Here is a 22,243-nt window from a genome sequence, read left to right on the forward strand (position 1 = left end):
CTTCTTTCTAGAGACAAAGAAACTCGATTCCCAAGCAAAGAAATGATCATTGCTTTTACCCAGGGGAGTGGTTGTGTATGTAAAGCTTGAAGTGAAGCCTGAATTTGGCTCCTAATGCCTTAATTTTATTTCAAAGCAGATGTTTTTTCTCCCTTCCACCTGTGACTGGAGAAGCTGTTCCTAGAGCTGAGGCAGGAGTTATCAGAGGCAGATTTTAGAATTTGCTGTTACATCTCCTTCAGCACAGACGATTTCTTCCCAAATTCAAACCTTCCTTTCCCTTTAGTGCCACACCTTGCTGGTGCTGGAAGAGCTAACCCTGCTCAGCATGGGACTTAAAAAGTATTGCTGCCAAAATACCAGCAAAAGAATTGGATCACCAAGGGAATTTAAATTAAATTTACCTGTCCCCAGGTAAATTCACTGGGGGCTTTCCCTACTTTAGGTATTTTTATTTAGATATTTAAATATAAGCAGGACAGAAAAGCCTTTAGAAACAAATACATTTTACAGCAATTTTAAATTTTCTTTAGCTCAAATAGTTCAACAAGCAACGTGTTTTGCATGCAAGCAACAAATACCTATATTTTTTCCTAATTTTGCATAGAAGCACAGATTCTATTGTTACTTAGGGTTCAAAGGCAAAACCTACTTTTGTAGGGTGATGGCAGGTACAAGAGTCTTGTTTTGATTTTGAAGGCAGGCAATAAAAAGCAAACCCCATGTACATTCCTTTAATCTATTAAATGCAAAGTTTCAAACAACTCTTTTCCTTTGTCATTTCTTTGCTTGCTCGTCATAAAAAGGAGGGGAAAGCCACACTTGCATTCTTAGAATGGCTGATATTTAATGTTACATATACATGGCTAAAGCTTTTGATTATATTTATTTAAATTTATTTGTGGTATTGCTGCCAGACCAAAAATCCCACCATTTCAAAGTTTATGAATTCTTAGTGAGTACTCATCTGGTAATTGAAAACTGGAGCGGGGGACGCGACAGTCTGGGTGGCACCCAGAAGATTATAAAAAGGGGTTAAGTGTCTCAGCAGGGCTTTTTGCTGTTTGTAGGAAAAAACACACCACTGTACATGATAAATAAGAGCTCTGGTAATGGCTTCTGGGTTTGTGGAGTTTAATAGTAGTGACTTGGTTGCTGTCTTTCTTCTTGTAGCTGATCCGATGCCATCAGTCCCGTGGTGGAGCCTGTGGAGACAACATTCAGTCTTACACTGCCACAGTCATTAGTGCTGCCAAAGTGAGTCCATCATCTGCCCTGGGAGAGCTGCTCCTGCAGCATAATGATGAGGTTTCCCTGCTGAATTGGGCTGTGTGTCATCACCCCCTCCCTTCCCAGACAGGAGAGCACGCTGAGAGCCCTGCAGCAGCAGCAGCACCGGGCCTGCCCTCCCCATCCTGCTGAGCTCTGGCTAACTGTAGCTTTCCACAAGTATTTCTGGTTCTGAACTGATTTTCAGAAATTTCATTTATTACAAACAGCTATTTACATTAGAGGGAAGTGACAGTGGGATGGATTTGTGTAATGGCTGTTCATAGTGGCACAAGTTTATATGATTAGAAATCAACATTGTGAATTATTAGTCTTTTAGCATCATGAAAAGTGACTTTACAAGTGCCTGCTGCTCTTTGGACTCCATCACACCCCCATTATACATTTTGCTCTCTCTGAAGGGTGACAGCACAGTACTGGAGCTAATTAATGACCTTCTTTGAAGGTTGAGCTTATTAATGACTGTTTACATATAGGTTCCATTGCCTCGTTTTTGTACTTCAGATGATGTTATAAAATCCCTCTCTTCTCAGAGACATGTCTGGGGTTTTGTAGTATCAAAAGAAGCTCATGGCTTGGAAAAATCTTAAACAAGGCCGAGCACAACTTTTGTTTCACTGTCTCCCTCCCAGCTCCTTTCCTTGCTGCAACAACAATTTCTTTTTCTCACACACACACACAGAGTGAGTTTTGGCACCGTGGGGTGAACTCGGTGCTGATTACAAGCTTCCCTTGTAACCACCAGCCTTTTCATTTCTGATATGTGCAACAAAACAAACCTAATAATAGGAATGAAATGACAGCGTGGGACAGAGGGCTCAGTGGCACCGGGGAAAACAACAGTTAGGAGAAGCCACAGAGAGAGACAGGGCAGGCAGCTCATGTGAAAAGAAAACAGAAAAACAAACACAGTCCAGCACAATCACTGTGTGGCCAGAGAAGGAGAAAAATCACAGCTTTTTATGTTGTTGAGGGGAGCTGGAATTGCTCCTCTCCTGAGGTGATTTGCTGGATCTCTGTGTACTTTCACCATCAGCACAGTTAAAGAGGTGTGGAGGGAAATTCCTTCAATCCCAGCATCCTGAACATCTTTTTTATAGCACAGATAAGTTTGAAAAACTGAGTGGCTTAGTGTGATCAGCTGCAGTTTGGATCAGATGTGGCAAAATCCTGCAAACAGATCACTGTAGTGATGGCCTTCCCTGCTGAGTAGTACTAGCAAGGGATCATAATCCAGAAATTCCGCTGTTAAGCTGAGTTTATCACACTGAAGTAGTGCTATTGCATCATGTGAGTAGATACTGAAGATAAAATGTGTTTATAATCATAGGAAAGAAAAGATTGTGAGCCTCTGTACAGAGATAAACTCCCAGTGAGAGTTGGGAAAAGGGATAATCCCCAGGGCACGGGCTGCTGCTGCTGCTCTGTATTTGCACAGCTCATTGCTCATGCTCCTGCCTGTTGGATGTTACTGTAATAGACAAGATTAATACTAATATAGTTTTAAATATTTGCATGATTTGGCTCTTGAGGAGTGTCTCAGCCTTAGTGTATTAATTTGTTATCCATGAGCATGCCACAATAAATCTGCAATGTTTAATTTATTAGTGATTTCATTGAGTCTTGGCTTGCTCTCTAGCAGGTTTTCAGCTCTGATAACTGCAGGGCTGAACTTTCTTGCTGGCACATAGATGCTCCATATATCTGTTGCTCTTTATCCATTTCATTGCCTGGCCATCAATTCACTCCTTCCTTATTTAACTCTTCATTTATGAACCTCTATTTATGCTGTTGTGTCCTATCAGCTGCAGGGGTTTGTAATTCTTTGCTTTGATTAGTGCAGGAGCAGCTTTTTGGGAAGTGCATGTCCTTTCCTTTTCCCTGCAGTGCTGCTTTTTGGTTCAGAAGTGGTTCCATTAAAGTTCTTGTTTTGCCAGGTTACCTTGGGTTACAGCCTTTTCTCTGGTTGGCTTCCAATTTTCTACTGAAGGGAAAGAACCTTGGTATGAAAGAGAAGGAGACCTGAGAGCTTTCAGCAGGGTCACTTTGGAGAATTGCCTTGCAGATCCTCTCTAGAAGGTCTTGGTGGCAGCACAAAATATTTTCTGTAATGGCTTTTCCTTTGCTGAGCCATGTCCTGGTGGGGCCAGGGGTTTGTCCTCAGTGGGAGCTGCTGATCTTGGTGCAGCAAATAAATTTCCTCCTTAATCAAATAACTTGGGAGTTATTTGAGAGGGTCCCTGTTCACCAAAATCACCGAGGTCAAAGTTGTGATTATGTTGGTGGCTTTCTGAGTGTTCATGTTCTAAAAGCTCTGGTAGTTTCTGTCACTTGACCAAGCAGAAAATTTTGGGAAGCAGAAAAATGTGTCAAGATTCACATTTGGATTAATGAGGGGTGCAGATAAAAATGGATGCGTTTGGAAAAATGAAAGTATCATTCCTTAGAGGTGGTGTAGAATGCACTCAGTGCATGCAGACAGGAGAGTCCCTTCCATGGGATAAAGATTCCTTTCAGTTGAAGAAGCAGTGGCATGGATGTGGAATTTCTTTCAGAATAAACCCTATTATCCCTTTGTTCAAACTGAGTGTGAGGCTCAGCCTCACTGTGTTGACACCCAAGGCAGATCTTTTTGATGTCTCTTTCTGCTTTCTATAGGTTTTTCATTTGCAGTCAAATAGATCACATAAAATGTATTTATTATGAAAAACAGGAACAATATGTTGTGTTGTCACTAAAAGGATGCAAGGCCTTTGTTGGAACAAAGCATCCTAACAGGCATTGAATTGTGCATTTTAATTCTTTTCATCTAATTAAAGTTGTACTTGCTTTTCAATTAAATTAGGTATGAGGGTATATATCTATTTTAATTAAATATATGTATTTCTTTATATTCAAATAGATGTCAACAGTCACATTTTGAAGTAGATAGGGTACACATGAGCATATAAATAATGTGTGTTTCTGCACACTGTGGATCATTGGTTACAAAAGAAACTGGATCAAGTATTTTAATTTTATTTAGCAGCAGACTTCACTGGCAGGTTCCCATCAGTGACAAAGGGACTGGGACAGTGCAAACTTGAACCCATTTATTTCATTTAAAATGTATTTGCTCTGTCACATGTCTCACATCAAATTATAAACCAAGTCCTTCTCACCTCATAACTCCTTTGCTTGATTCCTTCTCCGTATCTTTTAATCCCGTACTGGTAAAGTGATTTAGCAAAGGCTGCATCTGTTTTCTCTTGTTACCTGATAACTTCTTAATGAGGACTAACAGCTTATGTGAGAGCAAGGTCATTAGCCCTAATGGATGGAGGGGACAGCTGATATGGCATGGGAAAGGTTAAAGATTACCCCAGAAGTTTTTGCAAATATACACAACAGCGCAGGGCAGTAAGTGCTGTAATGGTTGTGCCCTGATATTTCTGAGCTAATGGCCTTGGCCACGTCTCTGCACACCTCTGCCTCTGCAGCCCCCACGCCGTCACTGCCTTCTGGAGAGCTGTCAATTTATGGTTGCTGCTTTGCCATCCCATTGCTCTCATTATAAATATTAAAGATATTTTCTAAAACAGGCCAGTTACAGTTTTTAGCCTTCTCCCCTGCCCAGGTGTTTTGCCATGTAGCATTTACTGCTTTCTCCTCCCTGCTTTATGAACTGAGAACGAATCATTTTCTAGGATTTTAGCTATTGGCCAAAAAACTGCCTTGTCAGTTTTTGCCAGGAGAGCTGGAATGCATCCCTGTGATGGCACTGGGGCTATTTTAGGTTTATTCCTCAGCTGTCAATATCTGCTTTATGTTACCTCTCCCAGCCTCCTGAGTTCACCACTGCTAAAACCCGTTTTATTCTCCTCTGCCGTAGCCGGGTATAAAAAGAAATAACAAGAAACAAATGGCAGGATATTACTAAAGACTTTAAACCCCCAAAGCCATTGCTGTGCTAAAGGCCTGGCTCGATTTTAAGTGGAAGTATCTCCATTAGCAGTAATGGGGTGAGTCCATCAGCAGAGGCATCTCAGAGGTTAATCAGCCTTCCTGGCTGGCCATGGCCATCGATACCGTGTGGCGCCTGCTGCTGTTGGCCCTTCAGAGGCTTTCCTGACAGCACACTAACAGACTTTGTGTAAGTCATTTCCCATGAATTATTAAAACAAACGTTTGGCTGCTAATTGATGAACACTAATGTGTTTTCTAATCACTGCAGTTTGAGATTTTAGCACTAAACAAAGCAGTTGCAATTGATTTGTGGCTGCTTCTTGGTTTCAGCCTGGGATCTGGACATTTTTTTCCTTTTCAATTTAGCAGGCAGCTTAGCTTGTCTTTTTAGTTAAGAATTGGCTTGTTACAGTGTCATTCCATTCTGATCTCTTTTGCTATTTTTTATTTATATTGCATAATAAATCTGCTCAATTCTTTACAGGCAAATAAGGCACAGTCCTTGGTTCAAGGAGAAAATATTTAAAGTTGTAGTTGGGCTTGTTTATCTTTCAGTCTGCATCTCTCCTACTGTGTCCACTCTCCCTCTTTCTCCAAATAAAATAAAGCAAAATAAAAATAATCTTCAGCATCTTTAGCTGCTAAAAACTGGTGCAGTGAATGTGTTTTCAAACCCCTGTCTGGGAAACATGCAGAGCCTGGAAAGTCCCATCCCTTGTGCTGGGACGTGCCTGGGAGTTCCAGGACCTCGAGGGTGGCATTTTTAATTTTCCTGGATTTGAGTCTCATATTTAGTTTTAATGTTTAATTATTGAGTAAAAAAATGAGTGTGTCAAATGTAGCAAAAGACAAATTCTTGGTCTCTTGCACTGTGCAAAAGACAAAGCTCTGTGAGCTTTAGGGGCTGTTTGTATTTTGTGTGAGCAGTGCCCTCCTCACACTCATCGTGGCCTTGTCTTTGATCCTTCTGACCATGCATGCTATGGGAGTAACTAAAATCAAACTTAAAAAACCCCCCAGCACTGGAATACCTAAAGTACAAACACATTAATTATTTGAACATTAAAATACTTCTTCTTTCAATAATGCTTTGGCATAATTGACTTCCAAGAGAAAGGTGAATTCTTCCATTTGCCAGGACTCCAGATTTTTCCAAGCTGTTTTGTTGCAGCCTTTTGCAGCTGATACCCCACTCCTAAAAAAATCCACATCCAGAAGGAATCTGAGCTGCAGCCACAGCACAGCCCTCAACACCATTTGAAGGAGTTTTTTTCCCTTTTTTTTTTGCAGACAATAAAGACTGGGCTGACCATGGTGGGGAAGGTGGTGACCCAGCTGACGGGGACGCTGCCGTCGGGAGCCACCGAGGAGGAAATCCTGGCTCACAGCAACCTGCGCAGGAGTCCCCTGGTGCCCGGCATTGTCACCATCATCGACACCGAGACGGTGGCAGAGGGACAGGTACCAGTGTGCCCGCAGCCAGAGCCTGCATGGCCACCCCAGTCCCAGGGAAATCCTTCCTGTGCTGATGGGAGTGAAGAACAAAGCGGAGTTTGGCCGGGGCGGGAGTTTTACAGACAGCACAGAGCTGGGATAAAATCCTGTTGGGGACTGAAATGCAGCCAAAATATATATTGTCCTTGCAGCTTATTTATGTGACAAGATCTTTGACAAGATCAAGTGTGAAGTGTCACATTTTGTCTCCCCAACACTTGTTCCTAATTGACATTGATTGATGCTGATCAGTGGAGATGGAGTCTAATGATATTTATTAATACAGAACGGGGCTGGAATGTGGGCTTCTTTGGGAATGGGGGAATTGTTGAATTCCAGGCGAAAAAAATGATGGGAGAAGTTGGGTGTGAAGTGTAGAAGTTATAATTTTCTGTAAATCCCAAATGCAGCGGAGCACAATGCTGTTTGTGAGGCATTTGCACTGTTTTATAATTACAGAGTAAATTTACTGTATATACAAATACACAGTGCAGTGCATCAGGAAGAATCATTTGTTACAAACTCCACACCACTATCAGACAATTTTTAACTTGCTGGATTTTCCTGTCTTTATGGCAGGGAAGATATCCATGTCTTTTTTTGTTTGTTTCTACCCCTCATTTAATTTTCAAGTGGCTGGTCCTGGATTCAGTGTTTATGCAGAACTCCCACACAGTTCATTATTCTGTAACTAGTCTGTGAGAATTTTTTTCTCATGGTCACATTTATTGAATTTAAAGCAAAAAAAACCTTCAGTTTTTTCCTTGTTTTCCCCTATCTTTATGAAGCCCGTTGCAGGTAAGTTAGTGAGGTATTAAGGACACATCAGAAGTCAAATCTTTAGCCAAGTTATTTTATTTTTTTTTCTTGACAGGAAAATAAAATCTTTTACTTGAAAAAAACCAAAACAAAACAAAGAAAAACTTTGTTATGGTCGTTCCCTGAGAATTAATTTTGGAAGTATTTAGCCAAGGAATGTTGCATTGAAAGGGAATTGTTCATAAAACACTATAGACATTTTCTTCCAAAACTGAAATAAAGAAGATAATGGAAAAAAGAATTTAGGATCTTATAGTCAGGTTTTAAAATAATTCTGGGATTTGTTTTTTGTTTCCAGGAAAAAAATAATTTCTTGGCTCTTCATATGCTATAAGGAAAGAAAAAAAAAAGACAAATTTGACTTCATAAATTTCTGATGAAGCTGTTTAATGTGGCCATTATTTCTGCTGGTCGCTGTCTGTGCTTTGATTCTTCTGCATAGGCCTAGGGGGAAAAAAAATGATAGATCTTAGGTTTTTAAGGCTTGTTATATATGATTTAGAGGTTTTATGAACCTGTCCTCTGACCCTAACAATAGTAGGGAGCTATCAAAGCCTAAAGGGCACTCCAGGAGAGGAGCTGTAAAAATGATAACGTTTGTCTTGTCCAAAGCCTGCTGCTCTAACATAAATAAGCCATCAGCTCTAGGAAAATAAGTTTTGTCTTGAACCTCTAGGAAGCTGGGTATCCTAATTGTGTGTATTGCATTCATATTTTTGTGATCTGAAGTTTTTAAATGCTGTTAAATTATATAATTTATTTCCAGTGCTGCAATTTGCTTTCAGAATTATATTTATTTCCAGGAAAAAAGAAAATAACTTTTCTTCTGCCTTGTTAGATTTTCGTGGTGCAGGAGATTTTTTAAACAATTCTTTCTTACTGAAATGTCCCTCTGGCAAAAAGAAAGCCGATTCAAAATAAAGAAATGCACTTTGTGCATGGTTATTCCACACTGCCAGTCCAGAACCTTCTCCTGTGAGGGGTGTCCTGGGTGCTCCTGGGGCTCTGAGCCTTCTCCTGTGCCCCCAGCTCTGGCTGCAGTGGCAGTGGCAGCTTTTGTGGGCTTTTGTGGGCTTTTGTGGGGTTTTGTGGGGTTTTGTGCAGCTGGGAGCTGGTGGATGCTGCTTTTGGCAGGGATCTTGGTGTGCCCCAGGAGCCGGCAGGGCTGTGGTGCTGAGCGCTGGCAGGAGGATTCCTGCAGGGAATTCCTGTTGCTGCAGGCTGCCTCACCTGCCTGGCTTTGGGGCAGCATTCAGGGAGGTGTTTCAGCACAGGGACAAAATTGTCCCTGAGCTCAGGGTGGCTGCCCTGGGCTGCAGCTCCTCGTGCCCACAATTTGGGATTTTGTTTTACTCTCCTGTGGAAGATCTGGGAGTGGTGACCTGAGCTCCATCCCCCCTTTGGCTGAGGGGAGGGGTGCTGGGGCAGGCTGCTGATGCCAAGTCCTGTAAAACCCTCTGCTTTAGGGTCACTGCCTGTTTTCAGGGGTTTTCCTGGAGTTGTTGCTTTATAGAATCACAGATTCACAGAATCAGCACATTTAGAAAAGACCTGCAGGATCATCAAGTCCAGCCTGACTGAATCCTGCCATTCCCATGAAACCAAATTGCCAAATTTGCTCATTTTTTGAATTCTCCCAGGGATGGGGACTCCACTTTCCTGTGGGGGAGCTCCTGTTCAGTGCTGAACCACTCTCAGTGAAAGGATTTTTCCTTGTTTTATCCCACCAGTTTTCAGATCCATGAAAAGAAGAGTTCTGAGTGGAATCAACAAACCTTCCCTGCTGGTTTGAGGTGCCTGCTCTGGGATGCCCATGGCTGTGCCCACCAGGCTCTTCCTCCTCTCACTGAGAAACCCTGAATTTCAAAATCCAACCAAATATTTTCTGGGCTAAATGAGCACTGGGAAAGCCTGAATCCCATTCAGCAGGGCCTGGTGTGTGCTCACACGGGTTCCAGCCTTGTCACAGCTGAGGGCAGTTTCAGAAGCAGGGAGGAATTCTCTTCCTATCATCAGTGCCCTCCTCATGTGAAATAAATACCTCACCTCCTTCAGTCAGTAAAGATTTCTATCACCTGCACAACCTGACTAAGAATTTGGGTGTTGCAGTGAAAGATCCATTTTCCAAGTAATAAAATATGCCTGTACGATAAGATACAGAAAAAAAAATAAAGCTCTGTTTTAAAAAGTGAAAGAAAATGGAAGAGAGCAATAAATCTAAGGCAGGCAAATACATCATTTTGGAGGAGAAATAAGAACTTTTTTTTGAGTGGGGAAGCTTTTTTTTTTTTTACATAATTGTGTCTAAAGTCTTGCAATTTAATGATCCCATTACTTTTTCAGTTATTTCAAGCACAGCACACAGGTTCTAAAGATGGACTGAGCTGCTCTGTGCCTATGTACAAATATAACAATTTCTGTGCCAGGAGGATGATGAAGGGACATGTTTTGGACATAAACCAGGAGGACTAACTATAATTGTCACTAATTTTTAATAATTTCTCCCATTTCAAAGTCACGAAATATGAGGGATGTGAGAGGGAGCTCGATGTGTCTCATTCACTGCCCTGTGCTGCCATGGCAGAGGCTGAAATGCAAACTCACCACAGAGAAATCCACAATTTAAGAGCAAAGAACTCTCCTAATGTAATCTTGCAGGATTAAATCTGCAGGGAAAGTATTTTTAATAAACCTTATGAATGTAGACACTGTAGTAAACTCTCATCCCCAGCAGTTGTTTATGTGATAGCTCCTACTTTCAGAATTGGTGCTACTTTAAGAAAATTTGAATTATGAGGTAATTAAATAAATGCAGAGGAATGCAGAATTATTGACATTGGCTGTCAGGAGATATTTGTAAAAGGAATAAAAATAATTATCGAGATGCCCAAGTAACTTTGTGGTAAACCAAAATATGTTAACAAGGTTGTGTGCTTGTTTAAACTTCCTTCTAATGAAGTGTTAGCAAACTTTTCAGTTAGATGGAAGGACTATTTATTTGAATCCCTTAATTAGTTGAAATGGATAAACCTAAAGCTGTACAGATGTCTTCTTTTTCAGTAATTGGAATTAAACATGTAAGACTTTATTGGCTTGGGTTTGAAAGAAAAATTATTTTCTTTCGACCTTTGTTTCTGTATTCTTAATTAATTCATCCACTGGGCCACCCACGTGCAGGTTGCAATAATGACCTTGCTCAAAAGTCACCAGTTTTGGGGCAGAATGTAAATCTGTTCAACATCCAGCACTTGGCTGACAGAGGAAGATGTGGCCAGTTCAAAACCCAAAACTGGGCTTGTGCTTGAGGGAATCTCCCCCTGCAGCTCATCCACAGCTCAGCAATATTGGAGGCAATATTTGCAAAACAGCTCAGCAAAATAAGATAACATGTTGATCTGTTTATGTTTGAAAATGTGATCAGGGCTTTTCTTTTTTTTCCTGTTCCCTGTTAACTTTTTATTGCATTAAAGAGGAATTTTCAGGAAAAAAGCAGCCGCAGTTTCCAAAGTTCATTTTCATTTGGTGAGGAGCTGATGGCAATTGAACCAAATCAAAATGCTTATCAGGAGCAGGAATTGTTGTGAAATTTTGGTCTGAAGCAAAAAGAAGCTCAGAGAGTGAAGCATATTCAATAATAAAACTTTAAGTAGAGCCATAATTCCACTGGTCATTAACACCAGGGCTTTTATTTTCGGAGCAGCTTTGGCAAAGGCTGATGTGATGTCCTGATGCTCAGAGATTTGGCCTCAATTTTCTTCACTTTTTATATCTCCATGTATTACAGAAGAATTCTTTTTATATATAAATATAAAAAGAGCAACAGGATTCCCTCAGAGCATAATACTGTCTGCCTCACTTTTATTAAAGGAGATCTGGTTTTTGTCAAGAAGACATTTTTGTCTCAGATAAATGGTTCAGGCTGAGCGTGAGGCTGGTTTGAGTTTATGCTGGATTCTATTAAAAGGAGTGCAGTAGTTAATGCCACAGATCTATCACTTTTAGCCCCTTTCCACTGAAGTTTGACCTTGGCTGTAACTTGGGGGAGGCTCTTTGTGAATCAAACTCCAGCTCTTTAAAGCATTGGGGATCTCAAGTGTACAGCAAATATTTGTTATACAATATTCATATTTCTAATTATTGCCAAACCTATTGGTTTTTATGATGATGGGATTACTCTTTTCTTAATTGTATTAAGAGTAGGAGCTGCTTGATTAGATTTGGGTCCATTTTTATTTGTGTTACTTTCATGTTTTATTTAAAAACATGTCTCCACTGGGATAAGTGGTGTAATTTGCCTTTAAAGATTAAAATAATTAAAGTCATAATTACGAGTGGCTTCTGCTCAGCAGAACAGAAAATACCACAGAGGAAGGAAAATATGGCACAGGAGGAAAAGGCTCTGGCTGCAGTTCTGCCCTGCCCTGGCAGCAAACACTGCTGGGGTAGTAAATGCACCACTGCCCTCCGTGCTTTGTCTCCTCTTTTAGGGTGAGATAAAGATGATTTGATGAATCTTTGATAAATTTATTTGATAAATCTTTGATAAATACAGAGTTCTGCTGTAACAGAGCTGCTCTAGGAGCTGGTTTGGCTCAGCACACCCAGCCATGGGCTCTTTGGCTGGGCAGGCTTGGGGAAAATCCTGTTGCACTCTTGGTAAAATATTTTTGGGCATCAGGAGCAGCTGAGAGCTCGTTCAGGAGGAGCCTTGGTAGAGAATTCTCAGTGTTGGTCTCGTGCTGGGAGCTCTGCAAGGAGGATCCTGCTGGAGCTCTGTGGTCACCAGAGCCATGCTGGGAATTCTGAACCTTTCACAGTGAGAGGCTCTGGAAGGTTTTTTAGCAGAGTGGTGAGAGGCCACTACCTTGGAGAGGGGAGCCTGTTTGGGAGGAAAAAAATTCCAGCCCTGGGATTCCTGTGGGCTCTGCAGGCTCTGGGAGGGAGAATGAGCTGCTTCCCTTGAGCTCTCTGACAGCCCTGGGGGTGTTATTAGGGAAATTGTCCCTCTGCTTGGATTTCCAGGAAAAATTCCCAACTCTGCTGTTTGCAGGGGCACTGAATCCTCCCCTGGCTGGAGGAGGTGGTTTGATGTTCCTAAAGCACCGGGTGATGTATCAGCATAGCTTTGATTTCCTGAAGTTCTGTGAAAAGGGAAATCAGGCTGGCATTTAAAGCTGTGCAAGCTCTGAACTGGGGTGGGAACCAGGCTTTGCTTTGGTGGCATCTTTGTGAGGGACATTTGGTTGATGTTGCAGTTAAGTCAAATTTTTTCCTCCTTTCTTTGTAGTGTTGGAATTATAAAAAGTGATATTTGTTATCCCCAAGTGCAGTGCAGAAAAGCAGGGGAGGACCTGACAAGTCCTGAAGATTTCAGTAGATTGGTGATTTAAAAAAGCACTTTTCTCTGTTCCTAAAGGATTTATTTTTCCTGCTGATTTTAAGAAGAGGAAGAATATTTTCTCATCTTTCCATGCACAAGTGTTGTTTCCTTGTGTGTTCCCAAAGCCAGTTCTGTCCTTTCTGACACAGGCAGTGACACACATCAGCTGCTGAGAAAGGAGCCCTGAGTGTTGCATTCAATTTTTGAGTGGTGAAGGCTCTTTTATGGTTGGTATTTTTGGCTTTTATTTTGCTGTACTTGGTTAGTACAGGGGATGAACATACCTGAATTGGAATCTGCAAAGGCCAGTTTGCTATACCAGAAAATCAGCTTTTACAGAAAGGGGGAGATAAAGGGGGATTTCCATGGGTCAGTAAATGGGATTTTCCCTCTGCAGTGTTTGTCCCCTGACCTGGGCTGTGTTCTGTCCCCAGGTGCTGGTGAGCGAGGACTCGGACAGCGATGGCATCGTGGCCCATTTCCCTGCCCATGAGAAGCCCATTTGCTGCATGGCCTTCAACCCCAGTGGTAAGAGATGCCTCTGCTTTGGGATGGATGTAAACAAGGCAGGAAATGCCATGGGAATGTGTCCCCTGGCTGGTCCCACTGGGACACTGCAGGTGACCTGCTCTGTGGAATGTTGGATGTGTAATTTGTCTTTTCTGGAAATTTCAAATTGGTCTTTTCTGGAAATTTCAAACTCTTTTACTGTGGTAAGAGAGAGGAGATTCAGTCCTTCTTGCACTGCTGAGGAATTCCTGCCATCACATGGTTGTGATCCTCAGGTATCCAGAGGATCAGCACATGGGTTAAATTGTAGTCCTCCATGAGTACAGAAATAAAATCGTTTCACTGGTTTTTAAAGTAACTTATTATTTGTTGGCTAATGAAGAGTTTGTGATCTTACCCTCTCTCCTGAGTGAAATCAACTAAAATCTGAAAATACTTGTAAGAAACTCCTCTGAAGTACCTGTTTGTCTCCTTCCTCTTTATAAATGAGAGTCACTGTGGGCAGCAGGTGCAGCTACAAACCTTGTGTACTAATTGATCTTATTAATCTGACAATTAACATTTCATTATCTGCAGATAAATAATGTTCTGACTGACTGCAGCAGCACTCAGGGAAATGGTCAGGGAATCAACAGCTTCCAGTGCCTAAATTAACAATTTCTAAGATGTAGCAAATGCCATGAAGATCAGGAGGGTGAAGTCACATTTCAGGGAATAAAACTAAATGTCTGTCATTTATGTTTTCACTTTTGCTGACCAGTTGGTGTCATTCTGACACCCCATCTGTTGTGTCAGAACTCTTTAACAGTGCAGTGCAGTTCACTGGGATTTTGTGACAGAAAAGCTGCATTCTCATCTGCCTGGATTTTCTTGGAAGGGGATTTTTCATGGAGCTCTGTGCAGTGAACTGAGAATCCTCAGTTCCAGAACAGTCATTTTGCTTTGTGCTCTGGAAGAAGGATGATACCTAAAGTGGAGCAATGCTAATTAAATGAAATAAAGAAATGAAATAAATACAGCTGCTTAAATTAGAATGGTGAATAGATATTAATTAAATGCCTCCTTAAGAGAGTTTCTAGGATTGTGTAATTTAAAGGGCAGCAGAATGTTTATGCAAAACCAAATTAGCTTGTTATTTTTCAAAAGGAAGGATATTTTTTTCTTCTCTTATGATCAAATTCTTTGGTTTGCTCAGGTTCTGGGATGACAATAACTTAGAGAGTGACACTTAGATCAAATGGTGTTTAATGGCACAACACTTCTTTAAGTGATGTTATTTTTGGCTGTGTGAGATTTGCAGGAGGGATGGGGACAAACCAGCAGAGAACTCTTCCTCCAGTGAGAGCAGCACTTAGCCCAGGATTGTGAGCTCTTTATTTAACATCAAGGCAGGATTTTGTTTGAAGCCAGGGCTGTAACATCATCCCAGCTCATTCTCCAGTGGTCATTGGCAATCAGGCTGAGCCCATTACAGAGAACAAAACAAGAGGTGCCTTTTGATTCTGTCCTTGGCTGCCTGCTCTGAAACCCCACTTTTACTCCTAATTCCAGGCAGTGACCAGCACACAGTGCCTGCAGAGCTGTGCTGGCCAGGCAAACAGGGAGCACTGCTCTGATTCACTGAGAATTTTGCTTTCTGGTGCTGATAAACCCCTCAATGCCACCGTGTCTCAGCACAGGAGCTGCACAGGTGCTCAGGCCTGAGTTTTGGGAGGATCCCTTTGTAGGTTTTTATTGTGTTCAAAACGAGCAGAATCCTCCCTTCATTTGGACAGATCAGAGGTATAAAGGCCTTTATGAACTGTGATAATGAAAACCAACTTGTGTGTAAATGATCCACATCTCTCCATACTACAGGAATTGGTTTTTGTGCTTTTGAGAGTAGTTTTAAAGTCTGCTGGGCTGCAGCTTTATTTCAGTCAATTGTCTTTAGTTTTATTTGTGCTAAAGCTGGGTTGCTAAATACATTGTTGGCTACACATGGGCAAGTTCTCCACAGCCAGTGGACAATCTGTTCTTTTAGCCCATGAAGTTTCTTCCTGCTGCCCCTGCAGAGGGGAGGAAGGGCCAGATCCCCTGGGCTCCCCAGGGAAGGTGTTTTGGGCACAAGGCCTCAAGGATGCTATGTGGGGATAAGTGGAACGTGAAAACTTGTAGAGATGTTATTTTCACAATTTATAGATGAAATAAAGTGTAGAGAAATCAGCCCTAAATTTTAGATATGATCAATAATTCTGGAGCCTGGGTGTTCAAGTGTTGAGTTTGGGGTTGGAGGATGCCAGGACATTTCCTGCTCTTCCTCTGGAGTTCCACTTTCCCTGGGAGCCTCAAGTGATGCAGACCAATAATGACTGATTTGGAAGCTGGGCTGAGCTGCTGAGCCCAGCAGAGCAGGGGATTGTGCTGGGATCCCAGTTCCTGTGGGAATTCCTGCTGTGGTCAGTGCAGAGCCTGAGCTGGACTTGGCCTCGTGGGCTCCAGGTGGGATTTCCAGAAGCATCCATACAAACATCTCCATCCCCTGCATCTGCTTTGGGAGGCAAGTGAAGTGTAGAAGTTTTCATGTCTCTTCAAAGGTTGTTTCAATCATTCACTCCTGGTTTTGGAAGGTTTGGGCCTCGTTTCCCTGTCAGGCTGCACTGCCAAGAACTGTGTGTACAACAAACCCTGTGGGCAGCCTGCAAAGATGAGAATTATCCCCTTGGATTTTTTAGGGCTTCTGCTTCAACTTCCAGTTTGTTAAGGCAAGTGAGTAGCCCTAGAGCCTCTGAAAAGGACATTTTGTGACCTAAGCTTCCTGGTGGTCTTCTCCTGGGACAGCTTTGCCCAGTAAAAGCTTTTTTCTACACTCAAATGTACCATGGAGGGATTTTCCAGCTGCAGGACTCGATCCTGGCTTCTCACCCTTCTAGAGGGAGCAAAAGACACAATATTTTTCCATAAAAGCCCTTAAAACAAACTGAAAATACAATGATTAAAACACTTCTGTAGCTATAGCTTAATCCACGCCCAGTTTGGGAGTAGGACCAGATTTTAAATCAATGGGATGGAGCAGGTACATCCCAATTTTAGTGTCAAAGAGGAAAGTTTTCAAATAAGATTCTCAATTAGTAAACAGCTGGAAAATGGTGCTGGTTTATAAATATCTGGGGTTTTTTTCTTTTAAGTGTGGTAAATAAATGATCCACTTTCCAGAAGTGTTGCTCCTGCCAGCTTGGCAGCTGAGAGCTGTGAAGTGCAAGACATTGAAAATTTAAAATAATTACGCTTCCTTGGCTACAAAAGAGATTTTCCACCCATTAATAACAAGAAAATTAATGTTGGGCCAGCAGTAAAACAGATTAAACTGTGTCCCCCTTGAGATGCCTGACTGCACCTTTAACAGACCTGAAATTGCTCTGATTATTTTAATGTTCTGTATTGAAATGTGACAGTGGCCTTGAGTTAATAGTTAAAGAGGGTGAAATTGGAACATCTCTGCACAAGTTTTTTCCCATTGATCAGAGAAAGTGGGCAGGAAAACACTTCTGGAGAGTCAATCAAGCTGTAATTATTTAATGACAGAAGAATTCTTCAGTTTTTCTGTTCATTTTCTTCTGGTTTTCAACTTGAATTATTGCCTTGGAAGACAAATATGTTAAAATTAAGGCAGTTTGGTGAGTTGCAGTTACAAATGTTGTGTCCCTCTGTCCCGTGTCACCAAAAGGAGGAATCTTTCATGATTGATGGCTTGATCAAGAATTGCATTTTGGGTTGGTTGTGAAGGAAGAGCTGTAGCCATGGATTATTTTAGGAGTTAAAGGAGTCATAGGGAGTTATTTATTCACAAAATAATATTTTATTTTGCTTGTCTTTCTTTTGACTTCTTGGGATTTTTTAAATATTTACATTAAATCTTTACGTGCTTGCGTTTATTTTGCGGTGAATTTTGCTAAAATCAGAATTTCATCATTTAGTTGAGGTTTTTTTGAGACCCAGTTTTGTAACTGCAGCACAGGGTCCACTTGGGAGTACCCAGGGGTTGAGCAGCTCTGATGTTTGGCTGTATTTTCACTTGCCTGGGACAGGGGTTGAGTGGGTATAAATAACGCTGCTCTTCTGGGTCCAGATGCCTCAGAAAACGATGGGCCAGGTAAACTTTGTCACATGAATGCAATTGCTCAGCCCAGGGAGCTCAGTGGAACAGGAATCCTGTCCCAGGAGCCTGTGGAAGGTGGCAATGCCAGGAGAAATCCATGTGGACAGAAGCAGGAGTGGCTCTAGGTCACTGCGGCTCCCTGAGCGCTCTGAGCTGTAATTTGGGAGCCTCCAAAGCTCAGTACCAGCCTTGTGTGGGATCCCAGGTCAGAGTTCCAAACTGAAGTGTGAGAGTTCATGTTTCTAATCACTTTTTGGACAGGCAGTGAGTTTGTGCCGTGGCTGGACTGGTCTCTCTGTGGCTGGGCATGGAAATCTGAGGGTTGCATTCCTAAATCTTCCCATGGATCCACGTTTCCTCCCCACAGATGTGTGCCTGATTCCCAGCACTTGTGCCCTTGGTGTTTTGAACAGAAATCCAAGACAGCTTGAAGGTGTTGAATCCTCCAGTGAGTGCTGGCAGAGTGACACAGTTTGGGGAGGTGGAAAACCCTCTGGAAACTGAAGGGAAGCTCCTGGTGAAGCTCCAGGCCTGGGGACCTCATTTATATGCACGCAATCAGCAGCTCTGTAATTAGGGAGGTGTTACAGAGAGGATGTGGCCGGGCTGCCCAGCTCTCCCAGCGCTCTCTAATTTGCCCTGGGGCTGCCAGGGGCTCAGCACTCGGTGTCCCATCAGCAGCTCCAGTGCCAGCCTCGGGCCAAGGCTCAGCAGCCGAGGGGAGGAAGCTCTCAGATAAACACGGCGCAGCCTCGGCTCCCATCGCTCCCCTTCCGCTTCCAGGCCCTATAATTAGCAGCCTTTCTTTTCCTTGTATTCCCAGTTGACGCAAATGCTTTTTGTGGCTTGGCACCTCATTTAGGGCGTGGGCTTAGTTTATGGCCAGGCCAGAGTCTGGTTTAGTCTTCTGATACTGCATAAATAGCTCTTAAGCCACAGTCTACATCTGTACTAGTTTTTCCTTTTATGCATATATTCCTCGTGTTTTTATTTCTGTCCTGAAAGAAGCTGATTGTTTCCCCAAACAGAATGCAGGAAAAGTAGGAAGCTGTAAATTAGGGCAGGTAAAACAAAGCTTTGCTAATTTTTTTTCCCCATCTAGGATATCTGTTCCTTTGAAACTGGATTTTAATCATCCCTGTGGATTTAAAACAACCACACAGTAAAACAGTCATTAATTTAATCTGGCTGCACCCTCGTACTGTGGATAAGCAAAATCAGAATTTTTGCAATGAGATATATACTAAATGAAGTCTGGTTTACACATAAATTTCCACTGTGTCCAGTGTATGCAAGACTTCCAATGGATTTCAGCTGTTATCTGTTAAACAGGGATTAATGTCAGTTGGAAAAATAAGCAGGAAATCCTCAAGAATTATTCACTTTTCATCTCTGATTATTCACCCATAAAGTCCCTCATAAGAGAAAATGTTCAGACTGAACTTAGCATGGCTTTAACCTGTATTTCCTTCTAAACAACTTTTTGGGAAAACTGTCACAAGGCCTCTTCAGCAGCTTGAGTTGAAGTTTCCTGCACTTGAAAGTGAAAGTGAGGTAGGACCAGGATTCTGGTTTGTGTTTCTCCGCTGGGATTAGGAATTCCTGCTGGGATGCTGCAGGGAGATGGAGAGAGAAACAAAATGGCTGAGCCGTGATAATGGAAAACTGGGATTCTTCAGTGTGAAGTAATGAGAGCTGGAAAATCCCACCACAAACCCCAGCCCAGTGTTCTGAAACATGGGTGATTTATTGTTTGAATAACAGGGACGAGGAAGAGATTTCAAAATGCTGTTTTATAAATACACGTTCTTTCCCATCTGTGGTGTTGTGCTTGGGACCTCCGTGTTGATACAAGTCCTGCCAGAATATATTTGTACTTCAAATGCAAATGTGGGTGTGAAAGGGCCTCCTTTAACTTACTGAAAAAGAGTCTCTAATACAAGTGAAGGGCCTGTTTTCCCTGGGCTTTCATCTAATAAATGCATTTATTCCAAATGGGACAGGCAGCCGGAGTTTAGATTAGACACAAACTGCCAAATCAGATACCACTCATCTTTCTATTTTTAAGTCAATTTCTTTCCAGCCACAAATGTATTATCTTTCACCTCTGTACTCCTTCAAGCTAGCAAAAACAAAGAAAAGAAACCCCAAACCAGACCTAGAAAACCCAAAGGCAAAGCACACATGGAACCAAGAGCTGGGAGCATCATCTGGAGCTGCTCAGAGCTGCAGGTAGATGGGTGAATGTCACAGCCGTGGCTCTTGGGATCCAGGGCGTCACTGAAGGAACAAACAGGGACCACCACGGGTTCTGGGGGCTCGTGTGCCACAGGTTTTGGTGTTTGTGCCCAGAGTGAGCCCTGCTCTGCCTGAAGAGAGCACTGTAGGGTTGGGCAGGAGCCTGTGAGGAGCAGGGGGATGATGACACCCTGCCTGCAGCGCCCGCAGACACCTGGAAACCAGATTCTGCTGAGCTGAGCACCCCTGGACTGCATGGACAACAAGGATGGTGATCCTGTGTTTTCACTGGCTTGGGATTATTGCACAGTGTTTTGTCTCCAGTTCCAGACAGATTTTTGGCAGATTTAGGGGGGTTTTTTACCATCTTCCGTGCACCATGCTGTGCACTGGGATCCACAGGAAAAACGCTCTGCTGGGATCTCTGGGTGCACTCAGCCCTGGGTCTGTATTTATAAAAACTTCTCAAACCTTGGGGGAGGAAAAAACATCTGTTTACAGAGCTTGTCTGTTTGGTATTCAAAGAAGTCTTAGGGATCCATCTCTTCCAGCTTCTCCTCCAAAGGTCCTTTCCATCAGGAATAAGAGAGAGCACGAAAGGACCCAAAGCACCTCCATGTCTGTATAAAGCTGTCTAATGCATGAGGAGAGACAAGCATGGGAATAGAGAAGATAAATTCTGACTGGGTTGAATTAGATCTTTTGGAATATCCTCACTCCAGTAACAGCAGCAGCCTGATTCCAGCACACAAACCCCTCTTTGCTTCCAGCTTTCTCTGCTGGAAATGCTATATATTATTGAGGACCGCACACTTCACTAGAGGGGAAGTGTAGTTTGTGATGTTGCAGAACAGAATTAATGCAAATTGTGTGCATAATCCCACACGAAAGGCTTGGCTGCCTCACACCGGAGCAACTTGAGCTGTATTTCCTATCAACACAGTCACTACAAATCAAGGAAATTGCCAGTTAAGCCAACATTAACATCCAGACCAACCTCAGCTCACATGCCTTACCGCCCAAACATAATACCCCAGCGCTCTCCTGGATTTCTCAGCTCCATAACAAACTCCCTTTCATTTCTAGCACTCGGGGCCGGAGGAACAGCCGGGAACAGTAAAAGTGTGTCTGCTGGAGGGAATCTTGCTGAGCTCAGACGTGAGCTGCTGCGAGCTGCAGGAAATGCCTGGGTGCAGCGTGGGTGGCCGGGCCGGGCCCGGCCCTGCCAGCCTCAGTGGTCAAGCTGAGGGGAAGCTTGGAGGCAGTTTTGTCTCCGAGAGTAATTTGGATTTTGTACCTTGCTGCTGGTGGGCCTCAGCATCTTGGAATTGCGTGTTTGCCTGCACAGGATCCTTCTTTCAGAGGTTTTGGGGAAGCCGAGGGTGCCCTGTTGGTGCCACGCAGGCTCTGAGGGTGCTGCCCTGGGAGGGGTTTCAGGACATTGGACCCACAGGGCCAAGCCTTCAGCCTCTGAGGCCAAAGGAATTTTTCTTTCTGGGCCTAAAGAACCAGGAAAAAAAGACAGAAATTTTCCTGTCTGGGCCTAAAGGACCCAATCTCCTGGATCCCAGCATTGCCATGGAGGGAAAACACTCAGGATACCAAGCCAGTGATGAAATGGTGTCCCATAGAAAAGCTAATCACAATTAATTTTTACTCTGCTGCCTGGCATGCTTTTTACAGTTTAATACTAGAATTTTCCAAGTGTCATAAGGTAGGAAATCAGTGGTAATGTGTGAGAGGTTTCAAATGTGTGCTGTTGGTATCTAGGGCAGCAGAGGGAAAAGCAGTTTCTGGTATCACCTGTAAATAAATGAAGGCAATGGATACTCATTTATGGCAGAAATAAGATAACCATGTATCCTGTGAATAAGTGTGATGTAAAACATGGGGATTAAGTTCTCTTCCTGCAGGATAAAAGATTTCAGTTGTGCTTTATGTGGAAAAATGTTGCAACAGACCTGAGTGGGAATTCCTGGTTTTTCTTTAATAGATGGCTACCTTGAAAATTATTTAGAATGTCACTATTAAACTGCTAAAATCACTTTGTACTTGTTAACTAAATGTCAGAGGGCTACTTTGGGTGATAACCTATTAAATTTCATGAATAACAGAAAAATAAATCTGTGGTTTGTCACTGTAATTGTAAGTTCTGCCATAATGCTGTGTTTTCATTATATGTACAAAAATACTTGATTTTTTGTACCAATTGGTATAAATTTATAACAAATTGACTTCAAGTATCTTTGTAAAAAACTGGGTTATGGTGTGGGCTGAGACATTGTGGGATAAAAAAGTAAATAGCAAATTAAGTTACTGTGGTTCTGCTGATCTAATTGAATTATTTCAGTACCTCCACCAGTGACCTGTTTTCAATGAACCTGGTACCTCATTTAGTGTTTCATTTGAAAGCCCTCAACTCTGCTTTT

General features: G+C 42.5%; 1 protein-coding gene across 13 annotated transcripts in view; it reads left to right on the forward strand.

Annotated features, from left to right (window-relative positions):
* The window catches only part of BCAS3 (BCAS3 microtubule associated cell migration factor), a 301,404-nt gene that overhangs the window by 48,761 nt on the left and 230,400 nt on the right, over positions 1–22,243 (forward strand). For all 13 annotated transcript variants that reach the window (XR_013184844.1, XM_077188620.1, XM_054647217.2 and 10 more), the window contains exons 11-13: positions 1,174–1,257; positions 6,526–6,696; positions 13,363–13,456. Coding sequence is in view for 12 of the 13 variants with exons in the window: in XM_077188620.1 (XP_077044735.1) it covers positions 1,174–1,257; positions 6,526–6,696; positions 13,363–13,456 (349 nt within the window). In the remaining variant the exon portion in view is untranslated. The remainder of the gene's footprint in view (positions 1–1,173; positions 1,258–6,525; positions 6,697–13,362; positions 13,457–22,243) is intronic.

This window comes from Agelaius phoeniceus, chromosome 20 (genome assembly GCF_051311805.1).
Source record: "Agelaius phoeniceus isolate bAgePho1 chromosome 20, bAgePho1.hap1, whole genome shotgun sequence".
NCBI classification, from domain to species: Eukaryota; Metazoa; Chordata; class Aves; order Passeriformes; family Icteridae; genus Agelaius; species Agelaius phoeniceus.